The sequence below is a fragment of the Capricornis sumatraensis genome, chromosome 13, assembly GCF_032405125.1.
Source record: "Capricornis sumatraensis isolate serow.1 chromosome 13, serow.2, whole genome shotgun sequence".
Taxonomy (NCBI): domain Eukaryota; kingdom Metazoa; phylum Chordata; class Mammalia; order Artiodactyla; family Bovidae; genus Capricornis; species Capricornis sumatraensis.
In genome coordinates, this window is record NC_091081.1 from 28,465,218 (window position 1) to 28,484,610 (window position 19,393).

At 52.9% G+C, this 19,393-nt stretch overlaps 3 protein-coding genes across 3 annotated transcripts in view; 2 read left to right on the forward strand and 1 right to left on the reverse strand.

The window, feature by feature from the left end:
* Window positions 1-301: 301 nt before the first annotated feature.
* Window positions 302-9,447, forward strand: MICAL1 (microtubule associated monooxygenase, calponin and LIM domain containing 1). The gene is made up of 24 exons (XM_068985048.1): window positions 302-559; window positions 650-857; window positions 1,118-1,222; window positions 1,566-1,670; window positions 1,781-1,936; window positions 2,550-2,650; window positions 3,151-3,408; window positions 3,682-3,797; window positions 3,991-4,117; window positions 4,264-4,345; window positions 4,911-5,058; window positions 5,483-5,673; window positions 5,861-5,949; window positions 6,078-6,119; window positions 6,302-6,385; window positions 6,503-6,659; window positions 6,976-7,052; window positions 7,344-7,620; window positions 7,736-7,836; window positions 8,102-8,215; window positions 8,341-8,434; window positions 8,608-8,707; window positions 8,822-8,895; window positions 9,299-9,447. The coding sequence occupies exons 1-24, from the start codon at window positions 302-304 to the stop codon at window positions 9,445-9,447; spliced, it is 3,213 nt and encodes a 1,070-aa protein (XP_068841149.1).
* Window positions 9,448-9,730: 283 nt separating this feature from the next.
* On the reverse strand, window positions 9,731-12,638 carry SMPD2 (sphingomyelin phosphodiesterase 2). Its single transcript, XM_068985313.1, has 10 exons — window positions 12,496-12,638; window positions 12,179-12,275; window positions 12,005-12,081; window positions 11,558-11,651; window positions 11,327-11,416; window positions 11,009-11,091; window positions 10,747-10,879; window positions 10,548-10,652; window positions 10,219-10,372; window positions 9,731-10,119 (listed from the first exon to the last, which is right to left on the reverse strand). The coding sequence occupies exons 1-10, from the start codon at window positions 12,543-12,545 to the stop codon at window positions 9,731-9,733; spliced, it is 1,272 nt and encodes a 423-aa protein (XP_068841414.1). The 5' UTR covers window positions 12,546-12,638.
* A 528-nt stretch (window positions 12,639-13,166) lies between these two features.
* The window catches only part of PPIL6 (peptidylprolyl isomerase like 6), a 36,061-nt gene continuing 29,834 nt past the window's right edge, over window positions 13,167-19,393 (forward strand). Inside the window, exons 1-2 of the mRNA XM_068985476.1 lie at window positions 13,167-13,289; window positions 16,180-16,275. Coding sequence (XP_068841577.1) covers window positions 13,167-13,289; window positions 16,180-16,275 — 219 coding nt within the window. The remainder of the gene's footprint in view (window positions 13,290-16,179; window positions 16,276-19,393) is intronic.

Here is a 19,393-nt window from a genome sequence, read left to right on the forward strand (position 1 = left end):
AAGGCTGAGTGGGAGGCTCCCTAGCTTTCTGCAGGCCCCCTGGGCTCAGGACTGATGATTTTTCATTTCCAAACTTGGCAGATTTTACTTGAAGTGGAACGGATTGCGGCTGTCTGTGGAGCAGCTGACAGAGAGGAGAGGAGCCCATCTGGGTAGGACCCGGAGCTCCCTGGGGACACCACACTGCCTTCTTCTCCTCTTCCTTTTCCCTTCCTCCTTTCTCCAGCCTCTTGCAATCTCTTCTTCTTTCCAGCAACCACGTGCCTCTGCCCCTCCCCAGGAACCCCTCCCTGGGGTCTCCATGGCCTCACCCACCTCCACCAACCCAGCGCATGCCCACTTTGAGAGCTTCTTGCAGGCCCAGCTGTGCCAGGATGTGTTGAGCAGCTTCCAAGGGCTATGTGGGGCCCTAGGGCTGGAGCCTGGTGGGGGGCTCTCCCAGTACCACAAGATCAAGGCCCAGCTCAACTACTGGAGTGCTAAGTCGCTGTGGGCCAAGCTGGACAAGAGAGCGAGCCAGCAGGTCTACCAGCAGGGCCGGGCCTGCACCGGCACTAAGGTGTGTCTCAGTGCCTGGGGCGGGGCTTGGAGAGTGGGCGGAGTCAGAGGAGGGGGCCCGCCATGCCTGTGCTGCCTTGTGTGTTCGCAGTGCCTGGTGGTGGGGGCGGGACCTTGCGGTCTGCGGGCTGCTGTGGAGCTGGCGATGCTGGGGGCCCGAGTGGTGCTGGTGGAAAAGCGCACCAAGTTCTCTCGCCACAACGTGCTCCACCTCTGGCCCTTCACCATCCACGACCTTCGGGCACTCGGCGCCAAGAAGTTCTATGGGCGCTTCTGCACAGGCTCCCTGGACCACATCAGTGAGCACCGTGTGGTGGCCTGGAGGGGCGGATGAGCCTGGGCCTAGAGACAGGCCAGTAGGTGGGGGTCAGCCCAGGGCAGGGTGGTCAAGATTCACTGCAGTCAGATGGCTTTCAGGACTCAGGTCCCTCACCTGTAAAACGGGCACTTGGACTGAGTGAGCTCTAAGACCTTCTCCAGCCCAGACCAGGTACACACTGGTGTCTGGGGAGGCTGTAGGATCCTGGGGTCCCTGTCGCTAATGTCTTCTCCCTTCCAGGCATCCGGCAACTGCAGCTCCTCTTGTTGAAAGTGGCATTACTGCTGGGGGTGGAAATCCACTGGGGCATCACTTTCACTGGCCTGCAGCCTCCTCCCAAAAAGGGTAAGTGCTTCTCTGCTCTTGAGAACCCCCATGTACCAAGGATACCCTGGCCTTGCAAAAGAAAAAGGGTAAGGTTGGGAGTCAGCTGAGTCTCCCTTTCTCACAGCCTGGCCTTTTTCAAACCCCTCTGAGTCTCATTTTGGGCTTTTGTAAAATGTGAAGTATTTCTTTCCTCACCTCCTTTCCATGGCTGTTGTGAAGGTGTCATTTGATTGACAGTGTGTCACTGCTTTGTAAACCACAAAACCTTTTAAATGTTTATTTATTTCATTGGATTGTCCTGGGAATATAGAGACCCCTTCAGTTTTCTATATCTTTGTACCACTCACATCCTCTGCCCCAGGGAGTGGTTGGCGTGCTCAGCTCCAGCCCAGTCCCCCAGCCCAACTGGCCAAGTATGAATTTGATGTCCTCATCTCTGCGGCTGGAGGTAAATTTGTCCCTGAAGGTGAGTGATCCCTTCCCTTGAAGAAGCCAGCATCTTGAGCTCCTCCTGGGCCTTTCTAGGCTGTTACACCCCTCATCCTCCGGCCACTCCCCACCTGTCCTCACCTCTAGGCTTCACAGTGCGAGAAATGCGCGGCAAACTGGCAATTGGCATCACGGCTAACTTTGTGAACGGGCGCACCGTGGAAGAGACACAGGTGCCCGAGATCAGTGGTGTGGCCAGGATCTACAACCAGAGCTTCTTCCAGAGCCTGCTCAAAGCTACAGGTCAGGGCCCTTCCGCACAGGGTTTCCCTTCCGAGTGCCTGACTATGGCCTAGCTCCCGATTCTCTTAGACCTGTCCACAGTTCAAAGAATCCCACACTTGTCCATCTTTGTGGTCCTGGCAGCAAAGAACCTGAGCCCCCAGGGAAATCAGCAGGCACAACCGCACTTGGTCACCCAGCATGACAAGTCTTAGAAATCTCTTGCCAAATGCATGGGCTTTTGCTTTGTGCTTGTGTACATAGGCTTCAATATAAAAGTGACATAAATTCAAAGTGTAAGTGGTACTTCCAGAGGTGTTCTAGGTTTTCTTTGGCTTCACACTACCACGCATCTCATATGGAGAAACCAGGCTGTCCTCTGCAAGCCTGTGACCGTGTGGTACATGTCTCCCCGCTGCCACTCCACCCAAGTTTCTCTCTTTGCTCCTCCATCTGCTGGGCCTGAGATAGATGGCCCATGGTGCCACCAGAACTCATGGGTCCCTGTGTAGGGAGGACCCACTGCAGGCTAAGCTGTGATCCCAGCTCAGAGGTCAGGCATGTCTGGGGTATTTGGAGAAGTGACACATAATGAGAGGAGACGCATCCCCTGCACCCTGCCCTGACCCCACAGGCATTGATCTGGAGAATATCGTGTACTACAAGGATGACACCCACTACTTTGTGATGACAGCCAAGAAGCAGTGCCTCCTACGGCTGGGAGTGCTGCGTCAGGTGGGGCCCAGGCAGGGAGGGACTGAATGGTGGACCCTGGGAGGTGGGGCCCAGGCCTGGACATGGTCTCCCCCTGGGGGTGGAGGGAGTCCATCCTGTCTGCAGTGACACTTTCTCTACCTCAGTAAGCTCTTCTTCTCTGAGACTTCCATGGCCACTTGAATCCTATTCTGGGGTCAACGCCATATACCAGTCCCAGCACTGCATTCCATGAGGACTAAGCTCCACGAGGGTTTTTGTCTGTCTCTTCCTTGCTGACGATTCCCAGAGCTTAGAATGGTGCCTTCTATGTAGTAAGCACCCTGGCGGTATCTGCTGAATGAACTAGTTGAACACATGTAATGATGCTGGGCCTGGAAGGCAGGATTTTCATGTCTAGTCCCAGCTCAGCCACCAACTGCTGTGTAATCTGGGGGAGCCCATTCCTGGGGCCTCAGGATGTGTACCTACTATACCTGAGGGGACAGGACACTGATGGTTCTGATCTGTTGGCCATGCAGGACTGGCCCGATACTGAACGGCTGCTGGGCAGCGCCAACGTGGTGCCCGAGGCTTTGCAGCGCTTTGCTCGGGCAGCTGCCGACTTCGCCACCCACGGCAAGCTTGGGAAGCTGGAGTTTGCCCAGGACGCCCACGGGCGGCCGGACGTCTCTGCCTTTGACTTCACAAGCATGATGCGGGCAGAGAGCTCTGCTCGGGTGCAGGAGAGGCACGGCACCCGCCTGCTGCTGGGGCTGGTCGGGGACTGTCTGGTGGAGGTGAGGGCTCAGTGTTCCCTGATTGGGGGGTGGCTCTCTGGATTCCGCGTAAGGAGGCACGGGGATTCCCTGGTTAGGTAGGGCAGGAAGTGGCCTCATGGAAGGGGAGGGTAATAAAAGGTTTACTGTTGTAAAGAGGAGCTGAGGGTGGCCTGGTGGTGTCATGGGGGCCCCTGCTCTGGCCTCGGGGGCACGTGGGCTCCGGCAACCCTGTTGGGTTGGGCCCTCTGCTGGGCTCTCACTGAACTGTTTCTTGTCCTTCTGGCCCTGCAGCCCTTCTGGCCCCTGGGCACTGGAGTGGCCCGGGGCTTCCTGGCAGCCTTTGATGCCGCCTGGATGGTGAAGCGGTGGGCAGAGGGCGCTGGGCCCCTAGAGGTGTTAGCAGAGAGGTGAGGCCTGAGTTGGGGGGTGGGGCAGGGCAGGGCTGGATGTGGGACAAGACTCAGAAATAGGTTCGGAGATGCTGGGTGAGTAGATGGGGGAGTGGATAAAGGAGAACAAGGCAAAGGCCCGGTGGTGGTTGAGGGGTGAGCGCTAATGGTGCCCTCCTGCTCGTGCCTGTCCCTCACCCTCATCCCCCAGAGAGAGCTTGTACCAGCTCCTGTCACAGACGTCCCCAGAGAACATGCACCGCAACGTGGCGCAGTATGGGCTGGACCCCGCCACCCGCTACCCCAACCTGAACCTGCGGGCTGTGACCCCCAGTCAGGTCAGCACTCCACCCCAGGGCAGGCCTTGCCTCCTGATCCCTGCAGCCACTGTCCCTCTGGGTGAGCCCCACCCAGGCAGCCCTTCCCCATGGGCTGAGCGGGTGTGTGGTGAGCCCGCCTGGAGACCTGAAAGGGGCTGCCGTAGGTACGAGACCTGTACGACGTGGAGGCCAAGGAGCCTGTGCAGAAGATGAGTGACAAGACAGACTCCGGAAAGCCAGCCACTGGTGAGCAGGCCTCCTCCAGGGGCACGTCTAAAACATTGACCGAACAGTGATGCGTAAGCACCGATAGCAGTTGCAGCCGCTGGCAGCAGGGAGCAGAGTGCTGGAGCCCCACTGGGTTGGGGGGTGGAGATTGGGGGCGTCCTGGAGAGCAAAGGGCAGCGGGCGCTTCACAGCAGCCGTTTGGCAGCCTTTGCGGAGTATTTCAGCACTTTAACCACCTCTGAAACACTGGATGGCAGCCGTGCCGCATTCTCGGCTGTCCTGCCCCTTCCCACCTGGCAGACCCCCAAACCTTCCTCTCCTTTCAGCCACTGGGCTTCCTTTGCCCCTCAGTTCATAGCCTGCTGGCCTCTCTGTGGCTAGCAGTGATTTCACTTTATTCCCCCCAAAGATTTTTTTTCAAATGAGAAAATGGGGATGAAGGAGGTGCTGCTCACATTCTTAGGCTGGTGCTCAGTCGGGGTGGGTCCCTGCTTCTGGCTCCCATACAGACCCCACAGCCAGCAGCTGGGCTCTGTCTGTGGGCTGGGGTGCCCTGGGTACAAGCGCAGCCTCCTCTTCCTAGGGGCAGTGGGCTCCCAGGAGGAGCTGCTGCGCTGGTGCCAGGAACAGACAGCTGGGTACCCCGGTGTCCATGTCACTGACTTGTCTTCCTCCTGGGCTGATGGGCTGGCTCTGTGCGCCCTGGTGCACCGGCTGCGGCCCGCCCTTCTGTAAGTCAGGGATTGGGCTTGGGGGTCCCTGATAGACCCTCCCTCTCTTCCATGCCTCTGTGCTGCCCCCCGCCAGGCAGTGTGGAATGGCAGGGGATCACCATGTAGGAAGGGCACAGCCACTGCGTCCCAGCACCATCACTTGCTAATAATTCTGCTCTAGTCACTTCACCTCCCTAGAGATAGTACTCCTGCCCCTTTGCCCGTGAGCATCCATTCAATAGGGAGAGCTCTGTGAGTGGTGGAGGCCCCCCAAGGCCAGAAGCCGTTGTAATTGGCTGGGTGGTGGTGGGTGTGTGGCGGAGAATAAAAACCCTTCCTCCCCTTGCCTCCCTTTCCCGCTATCCCTCCCCTGCTGCTGTCTCCCCTTTCCGTGGGCTCAAGTTTTGGTCTCCCACTGACCTTTCTCCCTGCTGCCCCATAGAGAACCCTCCGAGATCCAGGGAATGGGGGCTCTGGAAGCTACTTCTTGGGCGCTGAAGATGGCAGAGCATGAGCTAGGCATCACACCAGTGTTGTCCGCACAGGCGATGGTGGCAGGGAGTGACCCACTGGGCCTCATTGCCTACCTCAGCCACTTCCATAGTGCCTTCAAGAGCACACCACACAACCCAGGTGAGCTGGAAGATGAGGGTGGGACGACAAGGGTGTGTGTGTGTGAGAGAGGGACAGACAGACAGCGAGGGAGAGAGCGCCCTATAAGGGACATCCTGGGAGAGGTATCCTTTAGCCTTCTGGGCTGGCTCATAGCTCACTTCTGGGGATATAGTATTTCCCCTGATCTCTACGACTCTCCTCACAGGCTCGGTCAGCCAAGGCTCCCCAGGCGCTGCCACTGCTGTACTATTCCTTGGCAAACTGCAGAGGACCCTGCAACGGACCCGGACTCAGGTGGAGAGTTTGGGTGGGGTTGGGCTGGGCAGTGGGGTTCCCTGAGGTGAAGAGGACGACATCCAGGATGGGGGAAAGGAGAAGTGTGGGGCTCAGAGCCCATGCTTAGAATGTAGGACTTGTTGCAGGAAAATGGGGAGGATGCTGGTGGCAAGAAGCCTCGCCTGGAGGTAAATGCATGCAAGGGCTGGACAGTCCCTTCCCTGAGGTGCTCACCCACGTCCTGTCTTGCTTGCTACCCAAACTCCTGTACCCAGCCCCCCACCCAGTCTCACTGCCTTTCCCTTCCAGTTCTTTCATCTGCACACGACTCCCTAACTGACCCTGTCCCTCTACCTCTCGGCCTTTCCAGATAGAGGCTGAGACCCCAAGTACTGAGGAGCCACCTGTCCAAGAGCCTGATGAACCAATGACACCGCCATCCCAGCAGCAGGACGTGAGCACAGGGGCCCTGTCTGTAGGCAAAGGCCTGGGAAGGGCAGGGAGGTGTTTCAGGGGAAGGGCCGACCCTGGCTTTGACTCCAGCTGACCTGGGACCTGGGGGTCACTGCAGGCCAGTGCTGAGGATCTGTGTGCACTTTGTGGGCAACACCTCTATATCCTGGAACGCCTCTGTGCTGATGGCTGTTTCTTCCACCGGAGCTGCTTCCGCTGTCATATCTGTGAGGCCACATTATGGCCAGGTGGCTATGGGCGGCACCCAGGAGATGGTGAGTGGGCCTGGGAGGCATTCAGAGGGACTTTGCGTTTGGCCCTACCAGGCGGGGTCAGGAGCTTGAAAGTGGAGAGGAACTGGGGTGCTGCGCATGAGGTAGACAAACAAGCTGAAGATGACGCTTTCTTCTCCCAAGCTCAGTCTTCTCTGTCCCCTCCAAAGCCCCAAATGTGGGGTTCTGAGAAACCAGGAGGCTGGCAGAAATTCACCAGCAAATGCAGTCTTGTCACCCCCACCTTCCCTGATAGACTGACTATCTGATCCTTGGTCTGCCTACGTCTGATGCCTCCTTCCCTCTCCCACCTTCTCAGGATATCTCTACTGCCTCCAGCACCTGCCTCAGACAGGCCACAAAGAAGATAGCAGCGACAGAGGTCCTGAGAGTCAGGTAAAAGCTGTGGAAGTGTGTGGTGGGGGGGTGAGGAGGAGGAAAGGGCTCCCCGGCCCAGCAGAGTGAGTGGGGGAAACTGAATGTCCTCCACGGGAGTGTAAACTCTATGATGGCAGAGATCTTTGTCCTGTTTTACTTACTGATGTATTTCAAGTATCCAGAACACTGCCTGACATTGTTCAGTAAATGGCACAAATGGATGAATGCCAGGGCCCACATCTCTCTCAAGGGGCAGCCTCAGCCCATGCTGGGCAGGTCACTGACCAGAACATTTGGTGGCTTTTCTAGGACCTTCCCGTGCCGAGTGAGAATAACATGCCATCAGGCCCCATGACTCCCGTGGCCTTCCACCAAGGGACCAGTCCTGTCCCAAACCCCAGCCAGCCCACCCGTCGACTGATCCGCCTCTCCAGCCCAGAACGCCAGCGTTTATCCTCCCTTCATCTCACCCCTGACCCGGAAATGGAGCCTCCACCCAAGCCCCCCCGAAGCTGCTCTGCCTTGGCCCACCAAGCCCTGGAAGCAAGCTTCAAGGGCTGGGGAATGCCAGTCCAGAGCCCTCAGGGTAGCTGCTGGCTCAGGGTGGGGATGGGTGGGTGGTTTTTGGATTCTTGGACAGGGATGTGGGGCATGGGGAAGGAGATCGTGGGGATTCCAGCCCATGTCCACATCCTGCTCAGTTCTTGAGGCCATGGAAAAAGGGGAAGAAGAGAGTTCCTCCTCCAGTGAAGAGGAAACAGAGGAAGAGGAAGATGTGCCTTTGGACTCAGACATGGAACAGGTGAGTGGGAAGAACCTGGCCACCTATTCTGCCCAAGCCAGCACACATCCACTCAACACACACTTCCCCTCACCAAAGAGAAACCCACAGCACCCGGCCTCTTCTGAGCCCAAATATCTCCAAATGCGTTCTCGCCTGGTTTGACTATTTCATGTCTCTAAGCCTCCACCTTTTCTATCAGAACTTACCCCACTTCCAGCCTAGGGTCTTTCTGGTCCTTCTTAAATGGGAGCTTCCCCAACCCCTATCTACCTGACTGTCACAGTTTCTGAGGAACTTGGCTAAGAACTCAGGCACCATGAACAATTATCCAACGTGGCGTCGGACTCTGCTGCGCCGGGCCAGGGAGGAGGAGATGAAGCGGTTCTGCAAGGCTCAGGTGCGGCCTCAGGGTTCCCAGAGGTTCTGATGGGGTCAGAATACTGCGACTGGGGATCAGTGCTCCTCTGGGACTCTGTTACTGAGCAATCACCAGACTCCTGGGCCCTGTTTTGTACTCCTCAGGCCATCCAGCGGCGACTAAATGAGATTGAGGCTGCTCTAAGGGAGCTGGAGGCCAGGGGCACAGAGCTGGAGCTGGCTTTGAGGAGCCAGAGCAGTGAGTAAAGACAGGGGAGGGATAAACTAGGAGACCTCTGCCTCCTGGCACTGTGTTCTGACCCCAGCAACCCGCAAACTGCTAGGTCTGACTCACAGCAGGCTCTATTCCTCATGCCTTGACTCCTATGATCCTGGCTGGAGGCCTGACTGGCCCCCTCTCTTCCTTATCAGGTTCCCCCGAAAAGCAAAAGGCATTATGGGTAGAACAGCTGTTACAGCTTGTTCAGAAGAAAAACAGCCTGGTGGCCGAGGAGGCTGAGCTCATGATCACGTAAGGGGTGTAAGGGTTGGGGAGTGGGGGACAGTGGCATTGCATCAGGCAGGCCCCAGCCAGGGCTTTGCTCACCCTAGGCATCTGTGCCTTTTCTATTCCTGCCCTCCACAGAGTGCAGGAGCTGAACTTAGAGGAGAAACAGTGGCAGCTGGACCAAGAGCTGCGAACCTACATGAACCGGGAAGGTAGGCAGGATGTGGGGAGAGGCTGGTATTTGCACAAGCCTCGTGACTGCAGATACTGCCCAGCAACAGTCCTCTAGTCTGCCCAGGTCCTCCAGTCTGAGTACCTCTGAGGCTGAAATGCCTCTGGAATTGCCTCTTGAACTGAAGGACGCCAAAGGATGGGGCTCCAAGCCCCTACTCTGAACCTTCAGTCAGAGCTGCACAACTGAGCTTTTACACCAGATTTCCTTTAAGAATGATGTTGCAGCTAAACAATGCTAAAAAACCATTAGTGTTGACAAGCCAGTCTGACAGGGTGGGAAACAGCAGGGGTTGTAGAAGTCACACAGGCCAAGATTAGGCTGTGCCTCTTGTGCCTCTCTGCCGCATCCTCTGTCCTCTAAGCTTCATCTCCTCCCTTCAGAAACCCTAAAGACAGCTGCTGATCGGCAGGCTGAGGACCAGGTCCTGCGGAAGCTGCTGGATGTGGTGAACCAGCGAGATGCTCTCATCCGCTTCCAGGAGGAGCGCAGGCTCAGTGAGCTGGCCTCAGAGCCAGGGGTCCAGGGCTAGAAGAGGGCAGGCTGCCTGACTTATCTGCCAGGAAGACCGCCTTACCACAGGACAGTGCTATCCTGTGTTCATCTGGGCTGCCTGAGAGAGGGCCTCAGTGTTTACAATAAAAAGTTTCTGACATAAACAGGACTTCTGGCTAGCTGCAGGTGTGAGGTGGGGACTGAGCAGGGAGGGCAGATGGGTGGGAGCCCAAAGGTCTACACTGTGACAGTCACACTGACCCCTGACCCCAGTCACTGCCTCTATAAGGGAAAAGGCCGAGCCACAAAAGTGTCAAGCTTTATTGTTCCTCAGCTCTGTCTCTCTCCTGCTGCCCTAGGAGCAGGGCTGGCTGGGACTCTGGGCCCAGGTCCTGGGCCTCTCTTGCCCTTCCCAGCACATGCTGAAGCTCGGCCCGGGTCTTACACAAGCCCTTGGCCTCCTGCATGTGGAAGAGGTAGAAGGCACCTGCCCCCAGCACCAGTCCTACGTTGGGGGTCCAGAGCAGTAGAGCAGCTTCCCTCATCCATCCTCCGGCCGCCAGGGCACACAGCAACGCCAGGAGAAGAAGCCCTAGACCAACTGCATAGCCGGCCATGGTGGCCCACCAGTGAGCCTGGGCCATGCCCTGGTCCACTTCTGCCCAGGCCTCCCTTAGCACACTGGTCAATGGCGAGCTCTCTGCTGGTCCTACAACAAGGCAGGAGAGTGGGAAGGCAGAATAACGGTCAGAGTGGAGCGGGTACCGGTGGTGCAGAAGGGCCAAAGGAAGGGATGCGGATGACTCACCATGGGTAGGGCTGGGGTTGTGCTGGGGGGGGCTGTGTCTCACACACAGAGTAGCCATCAGGGCCTCATGATCAGAGAAGGGGGGGCCGCTGTAAGGGTCATGGCCTGTAGTAGTTTTGAAAGTCTTACAGGAGATGTATAGCCCAGACACTGCCTAGGAAAAGGGCCAAAGAGAAACTTCTATTTGGAAGTATGTTTCCAGAGAACCATTTCCTGGCTATCTGTTCTCCAGATGCCAGTGATGTAAGAGTAGACCAGCTGGACAAAGGATCAGCACAGGCTGGTGACAGATGAAGAGACACGGTGGGTGTGGCGGGGAAAGGCCTGACCTTATAAAGTATATAGTCGATGCGGATGCCCAAGGGAAATGGCCCCAGCTCCTGGTGCTTGACATAGCAGTTCTTGGGTACCATTGTACAGCCTTCTTCAGAGCCCTAGGTGAAGAGTGGGCTTGAGTGAGGATGCAGGGGAAGGAGGAGGGAAAGAGGCTGAGGGTGTAGGTGGGGAAATAATTAGACAGGTCCTCACCTTGAAGTCCCGGGTCTCCAGATAGGCATCATGCAGCCCTGTCCACTCTTTCAGCAGGCGGCAGCCCAGGTCCTTTGGGTGCAAGTTGAGGTCCCCACACAAGAGAACCACATCAGCCTTCTTGGATGTGTGGCTGGAGGAATCAAGATGGTGAGGCAGGAATTCTTCCCTCATCAGTTCTGCCCTAAAAGTGGGACCTTACAGCCACCACTCAGTCCCTCGATCCCACCCTATTTCCCCTGTTAAGCCCAGGCTCACACACTGGATGAACTGGGCCAGTTCCCAAGCTTGGGCCACGCGATGTGCTAGGTAGATGTCCTTCTGTCGATTGTACTCCGCATGGAGCTGCGCAAGATAGAGGAGACAGTAACAGGTGAGACTCAAGGTCCCAAGGGCAAGTGTAAATCAAGTTTGTCACTTGCCATGGTGCTTGGTAAAATATGTGTGAACTTTCCCTACTGACTTTAGGAATCCTGCCCCTACAACTCACCCCAAGGCGACTCCACCAAAGGCGTCCCCTCTTCTCCCTCCCAGGACCAGGCTGCCTCTCCCAGCCCTAAGCACTGTGGGCTTCACTCACGTGGGTCACGTAGGCGTTGAGCACCAAGCCACTTAGATGGAGTACCAGCAGCCCCACAGCCTTCCCACAGAACCAGTCACAATGATGGATCTGCAGGCAGGAGTGGGACAGAACTCAGAGCACTGCCATCCTCTCTCTGCCCATCTCTTGCAGTCCTGGGAAGGTTACCTCCTTTACCATGTGTTAGAGGAGGTGGGGGAGGGCAGTGGACCAGTTGGAGATCAGGCTCACCATGTAGGGGTAGCCATTGAGGGTGAAGACATGCTGGGTGAATTCCTGGATTGGGTGTTTGGAGAAGACACAGAGACCACTGCCAATGATGCCGCTGAAAGCCAAATCCTGGTTAGCAGTCACAAAAGCAGGGAGAAAAATAACCAGCCCTTTCCCCCTCCATTGTCTCCCAGTTCTTATCAGCTACTTTTTTTTTTTCTCTCTCTCTCTGCAGCTGATGGAAGTTCACAAAGTGTTAGTTGTTTGTGTGGGGTGATAGGACAGCCTGAGAGTAAGTCTGATGAGCTGTAGAGCTAGATTTTCCTCATTCCACCTTCTGCTTCCACACCCAGAGCAGAGGATGCTGGGGGAGAGGAAGTAGGGTGCAGGCAGCATAGGGAGGAGGGGCTGGCAGGGCCAAGCACCTCAAGGTCTGAAACTAGGCTTCCAGGCCAGTCGGCTGCTCACCTCCTGAAGTAGTGTGCAGCTGGGTAGGTGGGCAACAGCTTCTGTCTCAAGTACTGGAAGTCCTGTTCACTCCACACCTGGGGGAAGGGGTTAAAGATACCTTCCCGGTCCTTCCCCCTAGGAGAGCGCCCCCACCCCCGCTGCCCCCCCCTGCAGCCCGGTTCCGCACCCCACCTCCTCCAGTAGAGCTAGGTCGAAGCTCTCCATGTTTAGAAAGTCTCCCAGGCGCTTCACGCGGTCGGCGCGATGCTTGCTCAGGAAGGGAATGCCCCTGAGGACGAGAAGCGCAGAGGGGAGGTGACGGCTGCGGGCGCTCGGCGCTCCGGGGCAGTACCGGAGTTGGGGCCAGGGGCCGGCCGTGGAGGTGCTGGCACCCCGAAGCTGTAGGGCAGGGGAGCGCCGTGGCCCGGATGTGAGGAAGGTCTCCTTCCTCTGGCAGTGCGGATGCCGGGGGGACGCGGCCTCAGACCCGCGCTGCGGGGCGCACTCACCAGCAGTTGAGGTTAAAGACCCTCAGTCGCAGGGTGAAGTTGGGCTTCATGGCGCGGACGCTCGGCGGCGCGGGACTGTTCGGCCTCCAGGGCGACGGCCGCGGCGGGGACACGGGCGCGGCGGCTCTCCTCCCGGGGCACTGCGTACAGGTGGCCGCCCGGCTCCCGCGCTCCCCGGAAGGCCGCGGCGCCCAAGTGCACGCGCCTGGGGGCGGATTCCCGCGTTACCCAGGCAACCGGCCGGCGGGGCCCCAATCTGGCGGCGCGCCAACCCGGAAAGGCGCTCTGCGGTGAAGTCTGGCGCTTACCGGAGGCAACGGCCGCGCTGGAGGACCCTGGGCGGGGGCAGAGGGATCCCAGAGGCGGGGGCGGGTGGGGGCTCCCAGACGAGGTTCTGGGAAGCGGCGAACCGGACTGAGGCACGCGGGACGTGGGCTCCGTGTTCCTTTTCTGCGAAGCTCGTCCCTGGTAGCCGTCGCGTATGGGCCCTCTCCCGCCTCTCCGCGGGCTCAACAGCAACAGGCGCAAAGTTGAGGAAAGGCCGGGCCTTCGCCGACCGCCCCGCCCCTCGCCCCGCCCCCCTCTTCCCCGCGAGCGGCGGGGGCGGGCTGAGCGGTGGTTGCCCTGGCGACGCGCAGTGTTTGTGACCCCAGGAGTCCCCGCGCGCAGGCATGGCGAGCCAGCAGCAGTCAGTTCCATGCATCTCGCGGTCGCCACCCGAACAGCCGCTTCAGGTGAAGGTGGTGGGGCTTTTCAAGAGCTCCAGCTTTCAGATCGCTAAGAGCGCCGCTGAGGTAACTGTGAAGAAACTGCAAGTGCGACCCGCTTCCCGATCTTGCACTACCTGGTGGCGGGGGTCGAGGTTCAGGGAAGGGTTATCCCGGCTGGGGTTGATCGGAGCGTGCAGGTGACAAGTGCCGGTCTGGGCAGGAGTTCCACTTTGAGAAGGGCTGCCTTTAACGGGAGATTCGAGTGAAGGAATCGTTCAGAACCTTGCTGGGAATGGAAGGTGATTCCTATCTATACATTAACACATACTTTATTCCACATTAATTTTTCATTGAAATTATAGCTTTTGAAACTCCGTGGAAAAAATATTACCATAAAACTTCATAAAATACTTATCAAGCAACATTATCATTAATTGAATGTCACTGAAAACACAGTTAATTAGATTTCTAGATATTTATACTAAATTAAAAATATTCTAACAAAATATTACCATATAACTAGCTGATTTTTTACAAACTCCTTCCCCAACTGATTTTTGAAAGCTACTCATTCGGGGGGAGTTGTTTTCTGTTTTTTCCTTTAAATTTTCTATAGCAGTCACTACATCCTAGTCGAATTGTTGCTTAAGGGATTTCTTAACAAATGACCCCCAAGTGCTCTGGAGAATCCAGACATTTCTTTGTAAATATGCAGAACATTGTAAAATGAAAAACACTTTAAGTAACTGAAAGAATTTGGCCAGATCTGCAATGCTGCAGCACTCCTATAACCCGAACACAGGAGAAATGTAGAAGTATGTGAAATGTTAAAATGTAAAATTCAGCATGTCTTTGGGGTTTGCTCCAGATATGCTGTTATAAGATTAGGCCAAGCTTCCCTCCTTCAAAACTATACTAGACTACAGGACAAAGCCTTATTAAAGTTTGTATCTCCCAAAGTACCCAGCTGGATCACTTGACACAGAATGTTCCCAAATAGAAGAAATCTTAAGAAATTCCTAACTTCTTGCCTGCGCCAAGTCCACAGAGTTACAGTTTTGAGTTTATATCAAATCAGGAAATAGTGACTAATTTGTGAAATAGGTGAAGTCTCAAGATGAAGAGAACAAGTGATAAGAAGTCTGTGAAAATAGACCCAGTGTTAGCTGGGCTGATGGGATCAGCAAAGTTACATGGCCCACAACTGTATTTAATGAGTTGGAGGGATTTTTTTTCTCTTGCTTTTTCTTAGTGCCTTATCTGAAGGAGCATGTTTTCTTTATACTGTAGAGAAGATGTTGGCAGATCTTTTTCTGTAAAGTCCATACATAAAATTGTTAGGCCTTTGGAGCCACAGGCTCTCAATCATAACTACAAAACTCTGTCCTTGTGCAAAAAGCAGCCACAGAAGGTTTGTAAATGAATGGTGGTTTTCCAATAAGATTTTTATTCTGGACAGTGAAATTAAACTTGTATATAATTTCACATGACATGAAATGATTCTTCTTGTGATTCTTTTTTAACTGCTTAAAAATCTAAAAATTATTCTTAGTTCTCAAGTCTTAGAAAAACAGGCAGTGGTCCAGATTTGGCCTGCTGATCAGCTTGTCAACCCCTGTCAGAGAGAACTCTAAGTCAAGAAAACAACATCTTTATTTTATTAATAATGTTGTTTTTCACTTTCTAAAGCTTTTGCCTACTGTAGCTCTATTTGAGTATGAAAATATATCAATGTAAATTCAGTTAGTTCTGTGTTAATAAAGGATCCTTGAATATATTTCCAACATGATCACTTGTAGGCAATCTCCGATACCTAATTAACTGGAAGACTTAGATTTATAAAGAGTAGTATTACATAATATAGTCCATTCTGGAACAAATTATGAAGAAAGTATGATTAAGTATGCTTAATTTGAAAACTCTTGGGCTTATTAGTTATACCAGGTGGTCCCTCAGTGAGAAACAGCAGTCATCTTGCATGACTGCCTCAGACGAGCACAGACACTAGAATTGAGAAAAAAGGACCCATCAGCTGTTGGTTGGGTACAGTGGTCTAGGAAGGCAGTGGCCGCATTGCTGTTGCCCTCTTTTGCTACCCCTGGTCCCAAGGCAGGGTACACTCATGTCCTGGCTTTCTCCCCCTTGGACTATCCACCCTTGAGGAAGTGTGCTAAGCCAGTGTCCCCTTAGACCATGACAGAAGCAGCCAGCTGACACTTTTCCCTGTTGGTTCATTTACTCCTCAGACCTGCTCAGAAAAGTGCTGCCCTCTCTTGCTTTAGAAGAAGACAAACTATAACATTAAAAGGAGCATTAACATTTAAAAAAACTTTTTTTTTTAAACAGGTATTGTTAACCAGAAAGAATTTTCTCTGATTCATACAGACAAAACAAAATATATTAAGTCAATACATGCTCAATATCTAGACCAAAACATATTTAATATTTACTTCTCTTTTCCCCAGGGGCTATAACCACAACCATATCTTTTGGTTATTCTCCATGTCAGTAAATTAAAAGTAATAAATTTTTTTTTTTTTTTTTTAGTTAAAAGTACTCATGGCTCCACTGAGATGTAGTAAGAGTTAATTTAGGGAAAAACTGGTCCTAAAAGAACATGGCAGATCACAAAACTGTTGGCATAAACTCATTTGTTCACTTGTTTATGCAGTTGCTATGTGTGGATGGTCTACTGTGTACCAAATATTGAGGCCAGTTGGAAACTAAGACATAGTCTTTGCCCTCAAGGAGCTTATTCTCTTCAGATGAGAGACAAATAAGTGTGGCCTGGGGAGGGACTTCATAGAGGTAAGCATAGAGCCCTCTGGGAGCTGCCAAGGGGCATCTAAGCCAGACTTTGTGACTTGGGTGTACACTGTGTGAAACTTCCTGAAGACTCCATAAAAATCAGGGGGAATGATTTCTACTTTAAAAGAGAATGTACTCTAAAATAATATTCTATTTTGAAACCTAGAGTCTGAAGAGTAATTATCCATCCAAATTTGAAGATCCTATAATAATTCCTGTTCAAGAATTTGCATGGCATCAATATCTACAAGAGAAAAAAAGGGTAAAGGATATTTGGGGTATGGGAAATGAGCAAAGTTTTGTCTGAATTATTTACCTATGCATTGCTTTGGAAAAACAAAAGCAGTAATTTTCATACAAATAGATTTTACTTCTCTAAATTATACACTTTTCCTAAATTATTTCAGTCATTTTACCAAGCTGATATTAAGAAAAAGTAAAACACTTCCAGGATTTTCTTTTGGAAGGCAAGCAATAAAGGTAAGTTTGACACTGTCAATGCTGATATTTACTTTTGCTGATGACTATCCCTCTTTCCCTGCATATCACTTGTCCTACTTCCTGTGACACCCTGGCACTCAGGTTACTATGGCTTGGTACTCTTTTAGGCCCGAATTCTGGAAGGTTTCAGTGGTATCCAGCACAGAAACAGCAGGAGAGCATGTGGGGTCCCAGAGGAGCTCTGAGGGCAGGCATCAGCTTCACACAGGATAACCATGTCCAAATGGGAGCTTCTTTCTCTGCACTCTCCCTAATAACAGTACCCCTTGAGGACCCCAGGCCCTAAGGCTGGCAGAGATTATCCAGAGATGGCAGATTAGTTTCCTCTTGAGTGCCAACCCTAATTAACTGGTAGTGCTGCTTGGAACGTGCGATATGAAGGATTCTAAGGTGGCATCCTGGCTCTGTTACAGCTCGTGTTGGGGGCAGACTGGAATGGATACATCTCCTGGCCCAGTCCTGTAGAGAGTCCCAGTCCTGGTTTCCCTGCCCCACCCCATCTCTCAGTGGCTGATGAGATCGCATTTCTCCTGATCAGAGCAGTTTTGATTGTCCTGTGTTTGACTGCATGAGGATGTCCTGTGATTATTATGCAGACTGTGCTGCTTTACAAGATCACTGTCTCCCCAGTCACATGAATAGTGCAAGATAAAGTTAAGAATACCATTTAAGTCTTATACCATTTTCACAGCCACAGTACATTTTCATTGTAATTCGAATAGAAATATAACAGACACTTAGCCTATGGTGCTTATTATATGCCAGGCTCTATTCTAATGACTTCTATAAATATTAACTTTAATCATTACAACAGCTATGGTGACCAATGGTCCTGGTTTGCCTGGATTGGAGGGGTTTCCTGGGATGCACAAATTTCATTGCTAAAGCTGGGATTGTTGTTATTCAGTTGTTAAGGCATGTCTGACTCTCTGAACCCCCATGGACTGTAGCCTGCCAGGCTTCCCTGTCCTTCACTATCTGCTGGAGTTTGTTTGGTCCGTTGAGTTGGTGATGCCATCCAACCATCTCATCCTCTGTTGTCTCCTTCTCTTTCTGCCCTCAATCTTTCCCAGAATCAGGGTCTTTTCCAATGAGTTGGCTCTTTGCATCAGGTGGTCAAAGTATTGGGGCTTCAGCTTTAGTATCCGTCCTTCCAATGAATATACAGGGTTGATTTAAGCTAGGATGGTCTGAGGCAAACCCAGACAGTTGGGCACTCTAACGTAAAACAATGTTTTTCTTAATATTTATCATCAAACTTCCTAAACTGCCGATCATACCATGTTCTCCACCTACAAGAGAGCCATGATTTCATGCTTCGAGGTTTGTACCCATTCTTTTCCATATTCCCACCATACTGGGAAGACTGGCGTGGGTTCCATTCTGCAGTTTCTGACCTGTCAGTCTGGGTTGCTGACGTTGAGATGTTTTGTGTTCTCTCCTGCTTTTCTCACGGGGGCTCAATGAGGCTTCCTAGATCATTACTGCTTCTTCTTCCCACATACCCTTTAACTCCTGTCTTTCTTTTCTCCACCTCCACCCGACCCTCATCTCCTGGATACTTGCCACCTTAACCTCTTCTTCCTCTTCAGTCTTTTGTTCTCCTACAAAAGCACTGTCATCGGACTTCCCTGGAGGTCCAGTGGCTAAGACTTCGAACTGCCAGTGCAGGGGTGTGGGTTTGATTCCTGATCAGGGAACTAGATCCCCACATGCTGCAACTAAGAGTTTGCATGCCACGACTAAAGATGCTGCATACCACAACTAAAAGGTCCCGTGTGCTACAACTGCGATGCAGCACAGCCAAATACATAAATATTTTTTTAGAAAAAGAGCACTGTCTTATGTTATACGTAGTGCTTCTTAGCACATATGAGGTTAGTCTGAGGTGGCCTTATGCTTCAGCAGAATGTAACGCCAACTCTGAGGGATGGCTTCTGAACCTTCGGGAAGGCCTTTCCCCCACCTCCAAAAAAGGGAGCATCATACATCTTAGTGCTGGGAAGCCCTAGAAACCATCGGGTCCAGCCCGCTATCTTGAGGCAGGTGATGAGGGCTCCTTATATATAGAAGACACCCAGAGAAGGCATGTAATAGCCTTCAGCTTCCCAATAAAGTCTGTTTGTTCCTGCATTTCTCCTACCAGGCTAACTAAAATATCCACAGGTAAACTTTTCCTCTCCTTTTTCAAGTTTTGTGTCCTGTAAAATGGGAGACCCCTGATAAATGTAAACATTCCAGGGAGTACTGACCCAGGGGCTATCTCAGTGACTGACAGTTCAGCATGAACAAGCGAGGAACTGGAAGTGAGCTCCTCCTGGAACAGGAGCCGGGAATGGAGCATGTTGGCAGCTAAAGGCAGGCCATTCCCCAAACTGGCATTTCTTCAAGTGCAGTCTCCAGACCAGCAGCAGCAGCATCTCATGTTCAGTTCAGTTCCGTCGCTCAGTCGTGTCCAACTCTTTGTGACCCCATGAACCACAGCACGCCAGGCCTCCCTGTCCATCACCAACTCCTGGAATCTACTCAAACTCATGCCCATCGAGTCGGTGATGACATCCAACCACCTCATCCTCTGTCATCCCCTTCTCCTCCTGCCCCTAATCCCTCCCAGCATCAGGGTATTTTCAAATGAGTCAGTTCTTTGCATCAGGTGGCCAAAGTATCGGAGTTTCAGCTTCAGCATCAGTCCTTCCAATGAACACCCAGGACTGATCTCCTTTAGGATGGACTGGTTGGATCTCCTTGCAGTCCAAGGGACTCTCAAGAATCTTGTCCAACACCACAATTCAAAAGCATCAATTATTTGGCTCTGAACTTTCTTTATAGTCCAACTCTCACATCCATACATGGCCACTGGAAAAACCATAGCCTGACAG